Here is a 20,446-nt window from a genome sequence, read left to right on the forward strand (position 1 = left end):
ACTCTATGGCTGCGTCCCATTCTTCGCACTTTCACTCGCTATGTGCCCTAGTCACTCGGTTTGCGCGTTCACGTGAAAATGGGGTGTGTCCCGATACTCTCAAGACCGAGGCAGAAGTGCCCTCAAACCAAGTCGTAACCACTTCAAGACCGAGGGGGCTCTCGACCTCACTTGGCAGCGAAGTGACTACCCAGAAGGCTTTGCGAATTCTCAATATCAACAAAGATGCCCGAAAAGGAACCACACAAATGTAAGTAGTTTTCCACAACCACGCATGTATTTGCAATAAAATGTATTGAGATATCTTAGTTAGACGTAAATGCAATAGAAAATCGTATTTTCGCGTTAAAACACGAACATTGCAAAATCGCTACTTTACGAAGTGCACTAATCTACCAAGGGAGCTGGCAAAAAAAAACCTTCACGCTACAAACTGTAAAGTAGGATAACTGTGCAGAAAATCACGGTTCAGCCCATCCCTGTTTTTATCTTAAACGAGTCGTGCTTTTCATGTACATGGCCAGTCGCTAAAGGAGCATAGTCAGAATACCGTTCTGGACATAAGCGCTTGTTTACTGCACACAATTTCGGGTGTCGTGTTTTATTTACAATATGATTCTTTCATGTGAGATCAGAATGCATTAGTTTTCATCATGCATTACGAGTAATGTCTCCGAATTTCACGTGGAAATACAGTTGAAACAAACTACTATCACATAGTTCACTGTCTTCTCTGTAAACACATATTAAGTGAACGAATTACCTTCTCAAAATGTTGTCCAAATGTGGAGACAATTCTAAAGCATATGTGATGCTGGCCAATAGAAGGCTCATACAGCCATAAGAATAACATGTCAATTTCATGTCTCACATCAACTAGTTGAGCATCGTATACACAGTTGTTTTTGTACAATACATCAGCATTAAGTAATTCTTGTTTTTTCCACCCAACCTAAAGGCCATTGTAGAACGTCCCGTGGAAGAGCTGGTCACCATCACAGCTACCACGCCATCCACACCACCGGGCACGTCGTTGGCACCTTCTAATCCGGCGCCAAACCCCAAATCACCCAGAAAAAAAGGAAGCACGATACACTCCTTGACTTTTTGAAAGTGGAGTCTGCCGGAGTGAGGAAAAGTCTCGAAGAAACTGTGGCCAAAACTGAGCGGTTCCCGTCCTTTTTGGGAAGCTCGTGGACAAATTTCCAGAACAGTGACATCTCTGCAATGTTTCCCTTTGTTTTATAAAAGGAAAATATTTTTTTTTATTAAGAACTCAATGAAGTTCCAGTTTGTGTTTTCCAGCTTCATGGAAGTATTGGTATATTTTTGTTAAAATTTGTGACACATTATTTATTTACTATTATGTATTTTGGCCCAATGTGAGTTTGTTTTTCTGAAAGTAAAGTATTATTTAAGCTGGAGTGATTTGTAGTTGTTTTCTGTCCAACAGTCACATAGTTCACACGCAGTATCTCACATCATTATGAAATAAACCACCAAGGTGTTACTCAAAATGAAGATGTTTATTGAATAGTAATGCAGAAAAGCACATAATGCAAATGTGGGTCTGACTTAAAGAGCCTAAAATATGGCTTTTGGGCAATTTATTCCATATTAACTGTGGACAATTCTTTGTACGGTGGACCTGGGAACCCTGAAGACCCGTGACACCACACGGTAGGACAGAGCGTGGGCCAGCCAGTACACGTAGATCAGGACCTCCAGCCATGGCCCTGTTCCCTCTTTAGCAGCTCCTGCAGGGCCCACATAACCTTCTTGCTCAACCTTAAGTCCTGAATGAGTTCTGACTCCACATTCAACCATAAGCACAGGATGGGAACATTCCTGTCCAACCTGTCCATGCTTATGGGACAGCCACTCTGGAACACAATAGAAAACAAACATTTTAGACATAAATGTGGGCATAGAAAAGAAAAAGACCGCTTTAACTGTGATGTAAGCATCATGAAAAAATGTTGAAATTGTTTTGGTTTGAACAAATTTATTGACACTAATAACAAAAAAAAACAATCATGACAATCACAACAGCAATCAAGCACATTCACAATATTATATTCCAATATGATGTTATTAACAGCAAACACAATGTGAGGGTTTGAACAACCCTTCTCGAAAATCCTATTTGCAATCAAGCATATTCACAATTTCATTATATGATATCTTTGTTAGTGTCAATAGATCTGTCCAAGCCAAAGTCGATTGTCTTTTTTGGTCTGAACAAATCCCTTGACACCAACAACAGAAAACAACCATGACCAAACAACAGCAATCAAGCACCTTTTTTATATCCAATGACAACTCTTTTGAATTAAATTCCTTATGAACTAAGGTTTTTGGGTCGTACAGGGAAGTTTGGTGACGATATTATGTCAGCTTAAGGGTCAGGTGGACTGTTCTTGTGTTTGTTTACTTTTCGTCATGTCACACATTCAAGACCCCTACTATGTGTCATAAAATGGCATTAAGATACTAATAAGTAGATTGCCATTTATGTCTACACAAACATAGGGTATTATGTGAACGTGCATTGTATGTTTACTCTTACTGTATTTGACCGAACGGGTCATTTTTTTACTGAGTGTACGTACCTTGTAAAGGTGAATCAGCACTACATAGCGCCGAAGCTGTCTTCAGTATAGCACATTTCTCCTCCGTTGATTGGAGACACGGAAAAGATGATGAGCTTTCAGGCAATCGGTAATAACACAGCTGTAGCGGGCATTTTTAACGTTGCACGAAATCTCCAACTGACACACTACTGAACACGCCTCAGGTTGAGACTCGAGTTGTTTACATGTGACGTAGGCCTATACGTCACTAAGGTCTACAGCCAATTAATATTACCGCCATCTCCTGGACAGGGGTGGAACCTTGCAAGTCTTGTCCAAACCTTTTCCACTTTGCACTCGACTCGATGAGGGCACTCCTCTATCGAGGGACCTCACTGGAGGGTTCTCGGGGCCGAGTGAGAGAAATGGGATTGGGCCTATATATTCATGCAGTTTTCATCACTTCAGATTTTTCAGTTTATATATTCTTCATGGTTTGCTGTCCCGCCTCAGTTGTAATGCCTTCTCAAGGTCCAATTGCAGCAACGGAATTACCATAGCTAATTTGTGGTTTTCATGTCGTTGTGCCGGTCCAATGTGCTTTTCTGAAAATTTGTATTGCAAAATGATTTATGCAATCCAGTTTTTTTGGTCACGCTGGGTGCACGCATCACAGAACATGTAGCCTCCATTATCATCCTCCTCATAGCGTAACCAGGAATATAATAGAGTCCATTTTGGCAGAAAAGTCCTTTTCTTATTAGGAGTATTCTTTTATTTATTATCTTTCGTCTGTGTTTTCCTTGCCTTTGCGGTCTTCTGAAGAATTTCTCCGCTGTTTTTTCGTGCCGGTATTATTGCCGTTGTTACCACTTTCTGTATTATGTTTCGACTTATTATCGACACTGAAGAAATTACCAATTTTTTGTTGATTTGCACCTAATACGAACTGTTTTTTCGGAGGCATACTTCTCTGCCACTCGACAACCACCAAAACAATGACTTCATCTCGAAGCAACGAGATCTCGTTTGCCGAGATCGGCGCAAGATCAAAACAACAATGGCGCATCTGCCTGACGAAAAGGTTGGAGTACGGTAAATCTATGTTAAAAAAAAGAAGTAATCGGGTAATAATGACAATTTGGTGTCAAAAAGGTTGAGTCCCGACGCACGTTGAATTGACACAATCCGTCCCCAGCAAAAATGATGCGTCTAGGACGCAGGGACGCGGGCAAACGAGAACACTGATCTTTGTATTTTTATGTAACTTGTGCCCCCCCCTGGCATTTTTTTTTTTTAAATTCCTGGTATTTTGTTTTGTTGCAGTGCGATTGTACTCTTAACGCAACATTTTTGTAAGATTCTTGTAAATGTGCCTGCGTCTTGTTCAATAAAGTGTTGAAGCATATGTGCGTACATTGTTTTAATTCATTTTTCATATTAAATGTCTGTTAATCACACAAAAAAGGCTAACAAAAGCGACATCTAAAAGAAAGAACAATTGCAATATGTTAATTAATATTAAATGAATTCACAATCATTCCAATATTTGTTTTCTTAGTTTAAGGGATTACTAAAAGAGATTGAGCTATTTTTTTCAGTTGAATAAGACAAAAAGCAACATTTATGAATCATGACCTACACACTATCAGTACATTTTTCCAAATCTAAATTTTCACAAAAAAACGTACATTATGTCTACGAACACACAAATTAATTTCTTTATTCACTCATATTAAAAAAACTGAAAACTAAATAAACTGAATAAAAATAGAAACAATATTCACTAGTTACACTCAAAGTCACACAACACTATACAGGTGAGATATCCATCATGATTATGGAAACGGTGCATGTTGCGGTGGAACGTCTACTGCTGCAAGAACAAAACAAAACAGAAATAGCTTTAATTCATAGAAATATACACATTTTTTGCCATTTCTCTCAAAAGAGTTAAAAAAATAAAATAAAAATGAACTTTGCAAAATTAATATGAAATAATAAATTCTGTCTATCTACCCTGGTCATATCCCTCGCTCCATTTAATGTGGCCTTTGCTCTCCTCTTTCCTCTTTCACTTCATCTTTTCTTCCCATCAGCACAGATGAAGAGGAAAACCAGCACCTGCTTTACCTGCGTTAAAACCCTGTCTTGATGTGTTGTAAGGCTAGCTACCACTATAAACACAGACCTCTTTCCTCCAGTGCACTCATAACACCATCCGTCCACGTCAATCGTGGCCTTCCTCTAGGTCTCTTTCCATTTTCAGATTTAATTTCCCCCTAGGGCAGCACGGCGGCGCAGTGGTTAGCGCTTGTGCGGCACAGTTCATGTCATGGGAACCTGTCGTGGGTTCAAATCCAGCTCCAGACTTCCTGAGCGGAGTTTGTATGTTCTCCTCGTGCTTGCGTGGGTTTCCTCCGGGCACTCCGGTTTCCTCCCACGTTCCAAAAACATGCATTTCAGGTGGATTGGCCGGTCCAAATTGTCCCTAGGTGTGAATGAGCGAATGAGTTGTCTGTCCCTGTGTGCCCTGCGATTGGCTGGCAACCAGTTCAGGGTGTCCCCTGCCCACTGCCCGGAGATGGCTGGGATGGGCTCCAGCCCCCCCGCGACCCTAATGAGGATAAGCGGTACGGCTAATGAGATGAGATGAGAATTTCCCCCTATGTTCCGGTCCGGAGCCTTCGCTCTAAAAATACTGGTCTACTAGTGATTACAAGAGCCAAGAAGAGATCTGCAGGGTCGAGAGCTTTCTCCATTCGGGCCACGGTGCTGTGGAATGCTCTTTCCCCTGAGATTCGATCCACACCTCAGTGGAAATGTTTAAATCTAAAATTAAAACACACTTATATTCTATAGCATATGGATAACCTATATTTTATGTTGACAATATATGTGTATTGTTTGCCCCCATGTAGGTTTTAGATCAGCGGATGGTGTCATAATAGTCTGTGCTTTGCAGCCCTTTGAGACTCCTTCTGATTAGGGCTATACAAATAAACACTTGACTTGACTTGACCTCTTTCCTCCAGTGCACTCATAACACTCATAACACTATCTCCCTCCATTTACTTCTGCCCTGTAGCTCCTCTTCCACATTCGCTCCTCAGCCATCATCTTCATGTGTCCAAACCAACCGAGTACCGTATTTTCGCACTATAAGGCGCACCGGATTATAAGGCGCTACAATGGGAACGTCGACAAAACAGTCAGATAGTTCAGTCAAACTTATTACCCCCTTAACATTCCGAAAGCTTGCAAAGAAGCACATCCGTGTCATAGACACGTGCAGATGCGGTGTCCGTACGATGTCACTCAAATGCATCGTTCCAAATATCATTCGAAAGTCTTGAGATTCAAGAAATGCCAACCATTCCTTGGTTTCTATTTTCTTTTTCGCTCGCAACTTTACTGTGCATATGACAATAAACACTTGGAATTGATTTTAATTTAAAAATAGACACTCCATTCCATCCATTATCTGCAACGCTTATCACAGAAACATCGAGTTCAGTCTGAAACAAGACAATATAAAACCCGGAGTAGCTCACCGAAGTCGTTGTGTTCATAATAATGTGCAGCCAATGTCCTCTTATATACGTGAGGGTAGTAAATCCAGGAGAATGCAATATTTACAAATACAGAATAGAAAAAAATGCTTTCTCTATGCCGTCAGCCACATGCTATACACATTCATCTTTTTCGGCCAAGTGCGGCTTTGTTTCGCCGTTGAAGCCAATGCCAGCCTGTAAAATGATAAAAAGGATCCGCCCCTTGACCTCCGAATAACTTTAGCCAATAGTGATCGATTCTACTGATGATTGACACATCTTTTTCGGCCAATTGCAGGCTTTGTTTGCCGTTCAAGCCAATGCCAGCCTGTAAATGATAAAAAGGATCCGCCCCTTGACCTCCGAATAACTTTAGCCAATAGTGATCGATTCAAATGATGATTGACACATTGGTTAGCCAATGAAACGCCGGTGAATAAATCCCAGCATACACCGCGTACTACTTGGCGTTCGGGGGAAAATCTAGTCGGCGGCTGCAACTTAGTTGGAAAACTTTGCAATTTTAAAATGGATCCATAAATAAGGCGCACTGTATTATAAGGCGCATGGTCAGCTTTTGAAAAAAATAAATGCTTTTAGGTGCGCCTTATAGTGCAGAAAATACGGTATACATACATACATACATACATACATATGTATATGGGTACATATATATATATATACATACATACATACATACGTATATGGGTACATATATATATATATATATATATATATACACATACATACATACATAGATACATACATATGTATATGGGTACATATATATATATATATATATACATACATACATACATACGTATATGGGTACATATATATATATATATATATATATATATATATATATATACACATACATACATACATAGATACATACATATGTATAAGGATACATATACAGGGTGACCCAAAAAGATGCGTACCCATATTTTATTCGATAAAAAAATCAATCTTTTAACAAATGTCTTTTCTGTTGCAGGACTAAAAGGTGAACCTATGGATGATCATTTGCAGCTATAGTTGCCCTGAAAATGTCTTGGACAAATCAGCAGAAAATATTCTCCCTGGAGACTTATTTTGCGACAAAATCATACCAGAGTGTACAGATTCAGTTTCGAAAGTGTTTCTATTGTCGCAACTTTCCATCAAAATCAACGATAGTTAGTTGGATTGAGAAGTTCAGAGCATGGAACTGTAGTGGACCTATGTTCTAAAGCCACCAGGGGAACATATTCAGACAGGAAGAAGGGTGCACGCACAGCAGAAAACATTGCTGCAGTCAAGGTTGGGTAGGGTTACTTTAACTTGATTACTTTCAATTACTTTTGGATTACTCCAATACCAAATATGCTAATAAAAGACAAAAGAAACTAAATATGAACAAAATTATGACTCACAACACGTGGTAAGCTTTCTCTCCTGGCTTTGATCTCTTTGGTCTCCGGTAAAACTAACATAAAATGCGACAGAAACAAAATGAAAATGAATCCAAACAGCTTGCCAACATCATTTTTGCCGTTTCATGTATTCCGTTACTCCCCTGCGCCTACTGATTACCGCTTCGCCATCACCCTCATTGACTATTACAGCCGATGGCCTGAGATTGCCTTCTGCTCAAATGTTACTTCTGCCTCTGTTATGACTTTTCTTTCCACTGTGTTTAGCAGAGAAGGTAATCCACAGGAAATTGTTACTGACAATGGCCCTCAGTTCGTGTCGACCGAGTTTGAAGCATTCCTTAGTGACAGGAACATCACACACCGTCGCAGCTCTGTGTACTACCCACAGGCCAACGGGGAAATTGAGCGTTTCAACAGAGTCTTCAAGGACTGTCTACAAACACCACCTGAACCTGAAACTGAAACTGTGCCCTCACCACATCCCTCTCCAAGTGCACCGAGAATACGACATTCTCCTGCATGGCTTCAAGATTACGTGACTTAAAAAAAAAAAGATACAAACAGCCAACATCGAAGGTAAACCACTGAAAGGCTTCTTCACTGAGTTTTTACACACTTACAGAGCCACACCACATGCTTTCCAGCTTGCCCATTCTTCCACCTGTGCTGCTGCTTCAGCGCCACAGCATGCTGATGCTTGCCTCCTGCCAAGCAACCAAGGTGCTGAACCACCTGAACCTGAAACTGTGCCCTCACCACATCCCTCTCCGAGTGCACCGAGAATACGACATGCTCCTGCATGGCTTCAAGATTACGTGACTTAAAAAAAGATACAGAAAAGGTGTGGTGATGTTAAAAAAAACAAAGACATAATGAATGTTCATTGTTTTAAATTGTCATGTTTGTTTATGTGATCCTCATACAGTCTGCTTACGTTTACACACTTTTGCTTACCGATATTGACAGTATAGTTCCTTACAATATTGCTTACCGTTGATAAATATTTACCTCTAATCTGGTAATGAATATTGAAATGTATGTGTTCTATAAACTCATACTTACCGAAGAGTTATTGCGTATTTCAGATTAATGCTACTGTTTGTGTCCTATTCTAACTAAAAAGGAATATGTGGTGTAGTGTAATACACTCCCCTTCCTGCGGTGTCGCTGTATACTAATGTGCAGCCTTGTACTTGTGCTTGAGAACTACCGAGGAAGAAGTTAAGTAAACACTCTATGAATGTACCGTCCGTGCCTGTCTTGAATCTACTACAATCCTACTACAACCCTACTACATACACAACACCTGTATATACATACATACATATGTATATATGGATAAATACATATGTATATATACATATATATACACATAAATATATATATATATATATATATATATATATATACATGTAGGACCATGGCGGCCCAGTGGTTAGAGCATGTGCGGCACAGTTCATGTCTTGGGAACCTCCTGCGTGGGTTCAAATCCAGCTCCAGACTTCCTGTGCGGAGTTTGTATGTTCTCCACGTGCTTGCGTGGGTTTCCTCCGGGCACTCCAGTTTCCTCCCACATTCCAAAAACATGCATTTCAGGTGAATTGGCCGGTCCACATTGTCCCTAGGTGTGAATGAGCGAGTGAGTTGTCTGTCCCCGTGTGCCCTGCGATTGGCTGGCAACCAGTCAAGGGTGTCCCCTGCCCACTGCCCGATGATTGCTGGGATGGGCTCCAGCACCCCCGCGACCCTACTGAGGATAAGCGTTGTAGCTAATGAGATGAGATGAGATTATATATATATATATATATATATATATATATATATATATATAGTGGTTAGCGCTTGTGCGGCACAGTTTTGAGGTCATCGGTTCAAATCCAGCAACCAACCTTCCTGTGCAGAGTTTGCAGGTTCTCCCGGTGCTTGCGTGGGTTTCCTCCGGGCACTCCGGTTTCCTCCCACATTCCAAAAACATCCATGTCAGGTTAATTGGCCGGTCCAAATTCTCCCTAAGTGTGAATGAGCGAGCGAATTGTCTGTTCCTGTGTGCCCTGCGACTGGCTGGCAACCAGTTCAGGGTGTCCCCTGCCCACTGCCCGATGATTGCTGGGATAGACTCCAGCATCCCCGCGACCCTACTGAGGATAAGCGGTGCAGCTAATGAGATGAGATATATACATGTATGTATATATGTATGTATATATCCATACATACAGCAATGTCCAGATATTTTTCGATATCCCGAAAAAAATGTCCATATCTACACTTCTTCGAAAGTCGAATGGTCTTCAGTAGGGGAGCGTCTGTACTGTATATGTCAAGAAAATATCCTATCTATTCCTCCTTAATTATTAATAGCTATTAATACCCAATGATATATTCTTCCTGGGTAAATTTTCCCCGTTTCTTTATATTTTCTTGACAAACTAAATATCCCTATACATTTATTTATGTGTTTTAGAAGCAAAAGGTCATTTTTGTAAACATTTATTTAATTAATATTTTATTTAATATATAATTGTATTATTAGGCCAATGTCTCATTATTTTTTCTACCCGTTACCCTCAACATTGAATAAAATCGATATAAAAAAATGTTATAACACCTAGATATATCTTTTTTTCCCCTTCCAAATCATTTTTTTAATGTAAAATGAAATATTTCAGTAAATTTGAGTATTTTTGCAGGAAAAAGTTTGTGTTCATTAAAAAAGTTTTATTCATTTATGTATTTATTTCTTTCTAACCTTGGCCTTTTGGCTCTGGACAGGAACGTAGAGTTTAAACTCTGCTGGCAGCTCGTCCTCAGAGTACAGCCTGTCTGAGAAATAGACCCTCCTGATACGGCAGTTAGCGTGAATCTAAAAAACAAATACAGTAATCACATATTGTGCATCTGTATTTGAAGCTATTCTAAATAACAAACGTTTTGTTACAAAACAGAAGGTGCAAGGTGCTGGATTTTAAATCAATGCAGTTGTTAACATCAAATCCCGATGACTCCCTAACAGGAGATAAACATCTGAGAGGAAACTCCGTCAAATACCAGATAAAAATGTGGTGGGAAAACATATAGAAATGTAATATGGTAATGTCATATGGTTTCTGATGCTGCAAAAATTATTAAATATTTATTTTAAACGGGTAGCTTAAGTTTGAATCCTCATTTTAAAAGAAAGCCATTTCCGGCTTGTATATTTTTGCAACTTCAGACCTATTTGGTTTGTTCGGGTCCATTACGACTCTCAACTAGGGATGCACCAAAATGAAATTTTGGGACTGAGACAAACACGAAAAAACGAAAATCTATAACTCTTGTCCAAAATACAGAGTCAAACCAAAAAAAAAAAAAAAAAAAAAATCAAACAATAGATAATCTAAAACATTTCTTTTGCACTGGCTACTTTAAAAGAAATCATACAAAATGAAAAATGACTGGCAGATTACTAGCTTACTGGATGCTGATTAAATATTTTCATGAAATTCTCGTAAACCAAAAACAGGAACGGTTTAAGAGAGATTTGCAACACAGAGAACAAAAAGGGGAAGAAAAATAAAAAAGAGTCAAATAAGGTACATCCTAATTTGGACTTATTTTATTTATAGTAATGGCTCCAAAACATTGTGAAAAGTCTATCACTGACAGAAAAATCTACATCAGTCGCTCAAAGTTAACCACTTTGTGTTTCTAAATGCCAATATCTGATAAAGAATAAGGATATTTTTGCTGTACATGTTTTGAATGATATTTTTGCGTGTATTTCAGAGGTTGTTGTTTCAGTCAACATTGGTTAGAAGTTGAATTGTAATATATTAAAAGTTCTTGAATTTTAAGTTTTTTTTATAGCACTGAACAGTTAATATTTCTTTTCTTTATTTTGTTATGTAGTTTGTTTTTCATGGATTCTGTGTTGCTTGACTTCAAAGTTGATTAGTATATATATTTTTCAATAAGTTTAAAATTCACTGTAGAGTTAGAAAATAAAGGCTAGTATATAGTAGTATAATACATTTTTTATTCATTTAATTCATGCATAGTGTTTCATTATTACTGGTAATATATCGGTTACATTAATTTTAAAAAATCTGATCAGCCGTTTGGGAGTTGAGCTGAAAGGACGGTTCTCTATTAAGAACCGGAATTCCCTTCACTAATAGGTTGCACTTTTCTCCATATTCTACATGTTGTTTTGCGGTTGGACACATTTTCTTTTCTGCAGAAAAAATGTAGTGCATCGCTAACAATAACCAATCTGTAAGATGTTCCACTCACATTACTGCCTACCAAGTAGTAAATCTCACCTGCACTCTCAAGGTTTCGATATAATTGGTCCCGTAGGCTCTCCTGGTAAAATCGGACAGATTGAACTGAATCTGATTCCAGCCGTCGTCAAGTCTCATGGGCATGGTGCATATAAATGGCTTGACTCGCGTTGTGCTTTGGTAGTTACTCGCCCGGAAACGACGTCGGACATTTTTGTCGTCCAAGACCTAAAAAAAAAATTTTTTTTAATAACCTGAAAATTTTATTTTGCTTCATGACCGACACGGCAAAACTGCTAATGCCTATACCTGAACTTCGAAAGTGAAATACTTCTTGAGGTTTTTGATGATCATTACCAGAAATGGTAATTTGATACCTAGTGTCTTCTTTGGGTCAGCTGGACAGGTGATATAGGTAGTGCTGCAACCAGAACAATCAAATATTGAACAAATTGATGTGAAATGAATTTGTTCAGCTATGGGTCCCAATTCCTGCAGAGATGCTTAAGAAAAGCATGATAATCATATCAAAGAAATACTAAGAAGACACACGCATTGCAACCAATCAACTATTGAGAGAATTATTAAGAAAAGGAGGCGATCACTCCAGGAAAATCAACTAAAAGCTATAACAGATTCAAATATACTTTATTGGCATTCATGTACATATATATACATAACGAAATGTCATTACATCTGACCCGCACAGTTTCCTTATATATACAGATAAAAATATGTAGTATTGAGTTGGAGTATTGAAAAGGGATTTTATGTACAACAGTGCAAAAAAATAAAAAAATTGTAGAGTGAAACACGCAAGTGGGGGGTCATATAATGTACAAAAAAAAATATGGATGTGCAATGGTAGGTAAATAATCATAGCTATGAGTACTGTACAGTAGCGCAAAGAGTGCAAGAGGAGCAGCTGAACAGATGTGCAAAATGGGCAGTCAGGTAAACAAGTCACTATACAATAACTATAACAATGGAGTACGGTTGTGCAGAGGAGAACAGATATGCAAAAGGAGTGGCTAGGTACAAGAGAACTGCCAATGGTGCAAGGACAAAATAACAAAACAAACAGATGTGCAGATTAGCAGCTGGGTCGGCTTGCTATGTGTGTGATTGACCGTTTAACAGTCTAATGGCCAGGGGGACAAAGCTGTTGCAGAACCTGGTGGTCCTGCACTGCACACTGAAGTACCTCTTCCCAGAGTGAACAGTCCATGATGGGAGTGAGAGGGGTCCCTAATGTTGTTTTTGGCTCGGGATAGGCAGCGCTTCTGGCCAATGTCCTGATGATTTTCTCTGCTGTCCTCAAGCTACTCCAGTTGAAGGCACTGCAGCCTCCACACCACACAGAGATACAGTTAGTCAGGATGCTCTCTATGGTGCTTCTGTAGAATGTGATGAGGGTGTGTGGGGGCAGGTGGGCTCTCCTCATCCTCCGCAGGAAGTACAGGCGCTGCTGTGCCCTCTTCACCAGTGATGCAGTGTTCACAGAACAGGTGAGTTTGTGATGTGCACCCCTAGGAACTTGGTGCTGCTGACCACCTCCACAGCCTTGTTGTTTATGAGAAGTGGGGCATGGTTGGGCTGGTTTTTCCTGAAGTCGACAATGATCTATTTAGTTTTGTCAGCATTCAGGACGAGGCTGTTGACTCTGCACCAGCCTACCAACTGCTCCACCTCCTCCCTGTAGGCCAGGTCGTTGTCGTCCCTGATGAGGCCCACCACTGTTGTGTCATCCGCAAACTTCACGATGTGGTTTGTGGCTGACCTAGGGACGCAGTCGTGTGTCATCAGGGTGAACAGCAGGGGGCTCAGGACACAGCCTTGGGGGGAGCCCGTGCTGAGGGTGATGACATTGGATATGTTCTGACCAAGCCGCACTGAATGGGGTCTGTCAGTGAGGAAGTCCAGCAGCCAGTTCAGCAGGGGGGTGCTGAAGCCCAGGAGTCTCAGTTTGTCTACCAGGTGTTGTGGGATGATGGTGTTGAATGCTGAACTGACGTCCAGGAACAGCATCCGCACATGGGTGGTGTTCTCCTCTAGGTGTGTCAGGCTCAGGTGAAGAGCAGAGGAGATGGCATCCCCGGTGGAGCAGTTTGTCCGATAGGCAAACAGAAAGGGGTCGAGTGAGGAGGGGAGACTGGAGGTGATGTGCTCTTTAACCAGTCTGTCAAAGCACTTCAATCCTTGCTGTGAAACTTTTAAGATCAAATTTCATTTGGATCCAGTCTACTCCCCTCTCAACATCAGCCCGATACTCCGCTGTCCCGCCTGAGGTAACGCTGTGCAAAAGTAATAGCATTTTTTTATGTACATCTAAATGTAAATGGGTCGGGGAGGAGGTTTTGCCCCAAGTGGAGGAGTTCAAGTATCTAAAGGTCTTGTTCACGAGTGAGGGTAGGATGGAACGGGAGATCGACAGACGGGTCGGTGCAGCGTCTGCCGTCATTCGGACCGTCGTGGTGAAGAGGGAGCTGAGCCGAAAGGCAAAGCTCTCGATCTACCGGTCGATCTACGTTCCTACCCTCACCTATGGTGATGAACTTTGAGTCATGACCGAAAGAACACGATCCCGGATACAAGTGGCCGAAATGAGTTTCCTCCGCAGGGTGGCTGGGTTCTCCCTTAGAGATAAGGTGAGAAGCTCAGTCATCCGGGAGGGACTCTGTGTAGAGCCACTGCTCCTACGCGTTGAGAGGAGCCAATTGAGGTGGCTCGGGAATCTGATAAGGATGCCTCCTGGACGCCTCCCTCGGGAGGTGTTCCGAGCATGTCCCACCGGCAGGAGGCCCCGGGGGCGACCCAGGACACGTTGGAGAGACTATGGCCCAATCCCATTCCTCTCACTTGGCCCTGAGAACCCTCCAGTGAGGTCCCTCCATAGGGAAGTCCCCTCGGTGAGTGGAGTGCAAAGTGAAGATTGTCCCCTAAGAAATTAGACACACTTGCAAGGTTCCATCCCAGTCCAGTAGATGGCCGTAATACGAATTGGCTGTAGACCTCAGTGACGTATTGGTCTACGTCACATGTAAACAACTTGAGTCTCAACCTGTGGTGTGGCAGTTGGAGAGTCCGTGCAACGTTAAAAATGCCCGCTACAGCTGTGTTATTACCGATTGCCTGGAAGCTCATCACCTTTTCCGTGTCTCCAATAAATGGAGGAGAAATGCGCGTTATTGAAGACTGCTTTGGCCCTATGTAGCACTGATTCATCTTTACAAGGTACGTCCACTCATTAAAAAATAAAATGACCCGTTCGGTCAAATACGGTAAGGGTTTACGTACAACGCACGTTCACATAATACCCTATGTTTGTGTAGACATAAATGACAACCTACTTATTAGTACCTTAATGCCATTTTATGACATTCAGGACTTAAGTTTGAGCAAGAAGGTCATGTGGGCCCTGCAGGAGCTGCTGAAGAGGGAACAGGACCATGGCTGAAGGTCCTGATCTACGTGTACTGGCTGGCCCACGCTCTGTCCTACCGTGTGGTGTCACGGGTCTTCAGTGTTCCCAGGTCCACCGTACACAGAATTGTCCAGTTATTATGGAATAAATTGCCCAAAAGCCATGTTTCAGGCTCTGGAAGTCAGACCCACATTTGCACCCTGTGCTTTTCTGCATTACTATTCAATAAACGTCTTTATTTTGAGTAACACCTTGTTGGTTCATTTCATAATGATGTGAGATACTGTGTGTGAACTATGTGACTGTTGGACAGAAAACAACTACAAATCACTCTGGGTTAAATAATAGTTTACTTTCAGAAAAACAGACTAATATTGGGAAATACATAATAGTAAATAAATAATGTGTCACAAAATGCAACAAAAATATACCAATACTTCCATAAAACTGGAAAACACAAACTGTAACTTCATTGAATTCTTAATAAAATAAAATATTTTCCTTTTATAAAACAAAGGGAAACATGGGATGTCACTGTTCTGGAAATTTGTCCACGAGCTTCCCAAAAAGTATCAGGAACCGCTCAGTTTTGGCCTCAGTTTCCTCGTGCCTTTTCTTCACTCTGGCAGACTCCTCTTTCAAAAAGTCAAGGAGTGTATCGTGCTTCCTTTTTTTTCTGGGTGATTTGGGGTTTGGCGCCGGATTGGAAGATGCGGACGACATGCCCGGTGGTGTGGATGTGGGGTAACTGTGATGGTGGCCAGGTATTCCACGTTCTACATTGGCCTTTAGGTTGGGTGGTAAAAAAGAAGAATTACTTAATGCTGGTGTATTGTACAAAAACAACTGTATATAGGATGCTGAACAAGTTGATGTGAGACAGGAAATTATAGGATGTGTTCTGGATAATTATTTGATAATGATTAGATACACAAACCTGACATGTTATTCTTATGGCTGGAAGAGACTTCTATTGGCCAGCATCACAAATGCTTTAGAATTGTCTCCACATTTGGACAACATTTTGAGAAGGTGATTAGTTTAATTAAATGTGTTTACAGAGAAAGCAGTGGACTATGTGATAAAACTAATGCATTCTGATCTCACATGAAAGAATCATATTGTAAATTAAACACGACACCCGAAATTGTGTGCAGTAAACAAGCGCATATAACGTTATTGTGACTATACTGCTTTAGCGACTGGCCATGTAGATGTAAAAGCACGACTCGTTTAAGATAAAAACAGGGATGGGCTGAACCGTGATTTTCTGCAGTTATCCTACTCTACGGTTTGTAGAGTGAAGATTTTTTTTGAGGCTCCCTTGGTAGATTCGTGCACTTCGCAAAGTAGCGATTTTGCAATGTTCATGTTTTAACGCGAAAATACGATTTTCTATTGCATTTATGTCTAACTAAGATATGTCAATATATTTCGTTGCAAATACATGCGTAGTTGTGGAAAACTACTTACATTTGTGCGGTTCCTTTCCAGCCATGTTAGTTGATATTGAGAATTTGCAAAGTCTTCTGGGTAGTCACTTCGCTCCAAGCGAGGTACCGACCTCCCTCGATGTGAAGTGGTTATGTCATGGGTTGAGGGCACTTCTCCCTCTGTCTTGAGAGTATTGGGACACATCCCATTTTCACGTAAACGCGCAAAACCGAGTGACTGGGGCAAATGGCGAAAGAAAGTGAGAAGAATGGGACGCAGCCTATGTCTTTCGGCTGGTTTGGGAACGCCTCGGGGTCCCGTCGGATGAGCTGGAGGAGGTGGCTGTGGATAGGGATGGCTGGGCTTCCCTTTTAAGGCTGCTGCCAGCGCGACACGACCTCGGATAAGCGGAAGACAATGGATGGATGGATGGATAAATGTAAATGTTCTGCATTTATATAGCACTTTTCAAGTCAATGAAGATCTCCCAAAGCACTTTACAATGTGCTTCACACTTTCCCTTTTACACACACTGACTAACTGACAGCAGCGTCAGCCATGCATGGCAACTAACGGCTATCGGGGGCATTAGGGATTCAGTGTCTTGCCTAAAGACAATTCGACATATAACTCGGAGGAGCGGGAATCGAACCTACAACCTCTTGATCCCAAGACGAGCACTTCCCTCCCATTAGTATTTTTACTATTACTGTAGTTGATTTTTTGTAGTATTTCTGGTGTAATATTTTTGTAATAGTATTTTTGTATCACAGTATTACTGTAGTAATATTTTTGTAATATTTCTATAGCGCTTTTTTTCTCATCAGAATTAGGACAAAACAACACATTAGGTACCAGTTTTAAAGCACTAAATCCAATATTTATTTTTGTAGTAATTTCGTTATAAATTTATAGTACTTTTGTATTATTTTTGGCATCTTACTGGATTAGTTTCACTCTTAATCCTGTGAAAGAGCTCTTTATTCAACTATGAACAGCACACCCACCATGTATATTTATTCATAATGCTGTTTAATAATATGCACATATATATATATATATATATATATATATATATATATATATATATATATATATATATATATTACACTTAAGTAGCATTTGGGAATTTTTTTATTATCTGGGGTACTAGGGGGCCAGTCTTGGGCAGAGAATTGTCCCCCCCTGCCGAGAATCTTCATCCCCTAGCAGGAGCACGAACGGGATCTGTTTATTCAGGTAGAATACAATTTATTCATGTGTTACGTCTCGCTTGGTAGTGACAAGAAATCCGTTTCGTTCGTCTCCAGTTAATTTTCAGCGTAATAAGTAGAGCACATAACATTTTCAATACCAGTGATATTGAGAAGAAAAGGCAAAAGAAACATTCTACTTGCTCAAATGTGCATTACCGTTCTATTACATTCCCAAAAATGAGAGGCGTAGTGGTTTTAGTGACATTTTCGCTAATACGTTCCTAAAAAGTGGTTTTATGGTTTTAGTGACAAAGTGAGGGGTACGCACTCGCGCTTGGAGGGACAATTCTCGGCGGTGGGGCAATTTTAGTCAAAACACCAGAACGCATTACTGTACCCAATTCCCCTAGGTTTCTATGCCTCGCTAAACTGCAATTTCACTTTGTGAGCCCTACCTCAGAACGGATTCATGACGTATCCCAGGGGTCTACAGCCCTTGAATACATTTTCGCCTCGTTGTTCAATTCTGCCGCCAAATTTTAAAACCAAACGCGAGTCCACAAAGTTATTTTAGAACCTTGAACTATATAAAAAAAAACAATCATTGTTCACACACACACACACCTGACATTTGTCCCTTCCACCTCCAACACCAGTGAATGGATGTCGTTGTCTGTTATTCGCTTGATGTGACCGTTTCTTACCTTGCAAATAGAGGAAAATACAGGTATTTAGGCATGTAACATGCAAACATATTAGCTAGAAGACACAATGGAGCTAAGAATTGGCCCGAAAATACAATTGTTACCTTTTTATCCCAAATCTGAAGAGGTTTGCTACCAATGCTGTATAAAATGGAAAGAAACCCACTTTGGAAAGTGTTTTTAAACATGATTTGGACGTTTTTTTAGGCGTACTCCTGTTCAATTACCAAGCGACAGCAATACGCTCGCTCCCCTTGCTCGTTTGCCCTCGCTGCTTCCGTGTTATGCAATGAAACAAGTTCCGCTGTTAAAATAAACATCCGTATAAAATTTAGAAGGAAAACTAGTAATAAAAAACACAAATATTTATGTTTTGAGGAGATTGACCTCTTTCTAATGAAATTTTCTGCACTGGTGTTTTAAAGTTACTAGGAACCAGAGACACATTGTTTTAGTTTCATTCCCGCTTCTTAATGTAAACACACTCACCAAGGCAACCGTTTGGGAAACAACGGAAGAAAAGTGAGAGGATTGTGTCGGATTATTTTAGGCAGTGGCGTTACGAGACATCAGTTTCTAGGGGGGAGTTAGATTATAAAAGTGTGTCACTACCGCACGAATTTTCAGCTATGTTAATTTTATTATTTAATCAGCACATCATTACTTTGACAATCACATTATCGATTTAGTTGTTATAAATGCACCTTCTGCTTATCCATATATTAAATTATGTATTTCACTTCTTGTGTTCACTTGATGTTTCAAGGATTCCATTAATTGGGGACTTTCCCATTCATATTTTCGAGTGTCTTTAAATCTGCCATACGTTATCAGAACACCTGTGGCTGTGATAGCCAGGTAGATCCAGTCTTGACAAAGGTCTGTTCGACATATGTGATGTATTTTCTTTGCCGTTTAGTTTTCAGTTTCCATTTGTCAAATCTATACCTCTTTATTGAGTAACACCTTGGTGGTTTATTTCTTAATGATGTGACATACTGTCTGTAACCTGTGTGATTTTTAGACAGAAAACAACTACAAATCACTCTGGGTTAAATTATAATTTTCTTTCAGAATAACAAACTCACATTGGTCAGAAATAGATAAGAGTAAATAAATAATATTTCACAAAATGTGTCAAAAATTTACCATAAAACTGGAAAACACAAACTGGAACTTCATTAAGTTCGTAATAAAATAAAATGATTTCCCTATTTAAAACAAAGGGAAACATTGCAGAGATGTCACTGCCCTGGCAATTTGTCCACAAGCTTCTCAGAAAGCATCAGGAACCAGGTCAAGTCATGTTTATTTGTATAGCTCTTAATCACAAAGAGTCTCAAAGGGCTGCACAAATCAAAGACTATTGCAAACTACAGACTATTATGACACCATACCCTTATAGTGTCAACATAAAATATAATAATAATAATTTCCTTTGTATTGTCATTCTTTGTAACAATGTACACAGAACGAAATGTCGATACACCTGACCTGTTGTAGCGAGTCGATGCAGCCGCAGCCAGAGGGCGCCGCCATTATACCAATTAGGTATGTCTCGGTCGAGGCGCGAACCAGCGACCTCCCAGTCTCAAAGCGGGCACACTACCATCTAGGCTACTGAGCTGGTATAGGTTATTCATATGCTATAGCCAGAAAAGAAAGCAAAAAAGACAAGAGAACGGGAATAAATAGAAAATGAGCCAACCACTCAGTTTGGCCTCAGTTTCCTCATGCCTTTTCTGCTCTCTGGCAGATTCCTCTCTTAAAAAGTCAAGGAGTGAATCCCGCTTCCTTTTTTTTCTTGGTGATTTGGGGTTTGGTGCCAGAGTGGAAGATTGCAGGTGGTGTGGATGGTGTGGCAGCTGTGATGGATGC

General features: G+C 40.4%; 1 protein-coding gene and 2 long non-coding RNA genes across 3 annotated transcripts; 1 reads left to right on the forward strand and 2 right to left on the reverse strand.

Annotated features, from left to right (window-relative positions):
- LOC148370537 (uncharacterized) lies at positions 1 to 1,424 on the forward strand. The gene is made up of 2 exons (XR_015850155.1): positions 1 to 250; positions 959 to 1,424. It is a non-coding gene; the product is annotated as an uncharacterized LOC148370537 (long non-coding RNA).
- An 83-nt stretch (positions 1,425 to 1,507) lies between these two features.
- LOC148370538 (uncharacterized) lies at positions 1,508 to 3,015 on the reverse strand. The gene is made up of 2 exons (XR_015850154.1): positions 2,613 to 3,015; positions 1,508 to 1,883 (listed from the first exon to the last, which is right to left on the reverse strand). It is a non-coding gene; the product is annotated as an uncharacterized LOC148370538 (long non-coding RNA).
- Positions 3,016 to 3,983: 968 nt separating this feature from the next.
- Positions 3,984 to 18,977, reverse strand: LOC148370539 (cilia- and flagella-associated protein 20). Its single transcript, XM_088333064.1, has 6 exons — positions 18,673 to 18,977; positions 18,489 to 18,568; positions 12,120 to 12,231; positions 11,850 to 12,038; positions 10,295 to 10,408; positions 3,984 to 4,449 (listed from the first exon to the last, which is right to left on the reverse strand). Exons 1-6 carry the CDS (start codon positions 18,754 to 18,756, stop codon positions 4,444 to 4,446), a joined length of 585 nt encoding a protein of 194 aa, XP_088189190.1. The 5' UTR covers positions 18,757 to 18,977; the 3' UTR covers positions 3,984 to 4,443.
- Between the last annotated feature and the right edge of the window lie 1,469 nt (positions 18,978 to 20,446).

Source organism: Urocampus carinirostris, chromosome 3 (assembly GCF_059441175.1).
Source record: "Urocampus carinirostris isolate Australia breed hairy pipefish chromosome 3, RoL_Ucar_1.0, whole genome shotgun sequence".
Lineage (NCBI taxonomy): Eukaryota > Metazoa > Chordata > Actinopteri > Syngnathiformes > Syngnathidae > Urocampus > Urocampus carinirostris.

Bases quoted from the DNA above. Each gene is read 5' to 3' on its own strand.
- LOC148370539 (XM_088333064.1), bottom strand. From the start codon at position 18,756: ATGTTTAAAAACACTTTCCAAAGTGGGTTTCTTTCCATTTTATACAGC. The intron at 18,569-18,672 runs GTAACAATTGTA...TCTATTTGCAAG, and splicing joins TTCAGATTTGGGATAAAAAG to GTAAGAAACGGTCACATCAA. The intron at 12,232-18,488 runs GTGTGTGTGTGT...TTCTGGTTGCAG, and splicing joins GTGGAAGGGACAAATGTCAG to CACTACCTATATCACCTGTC.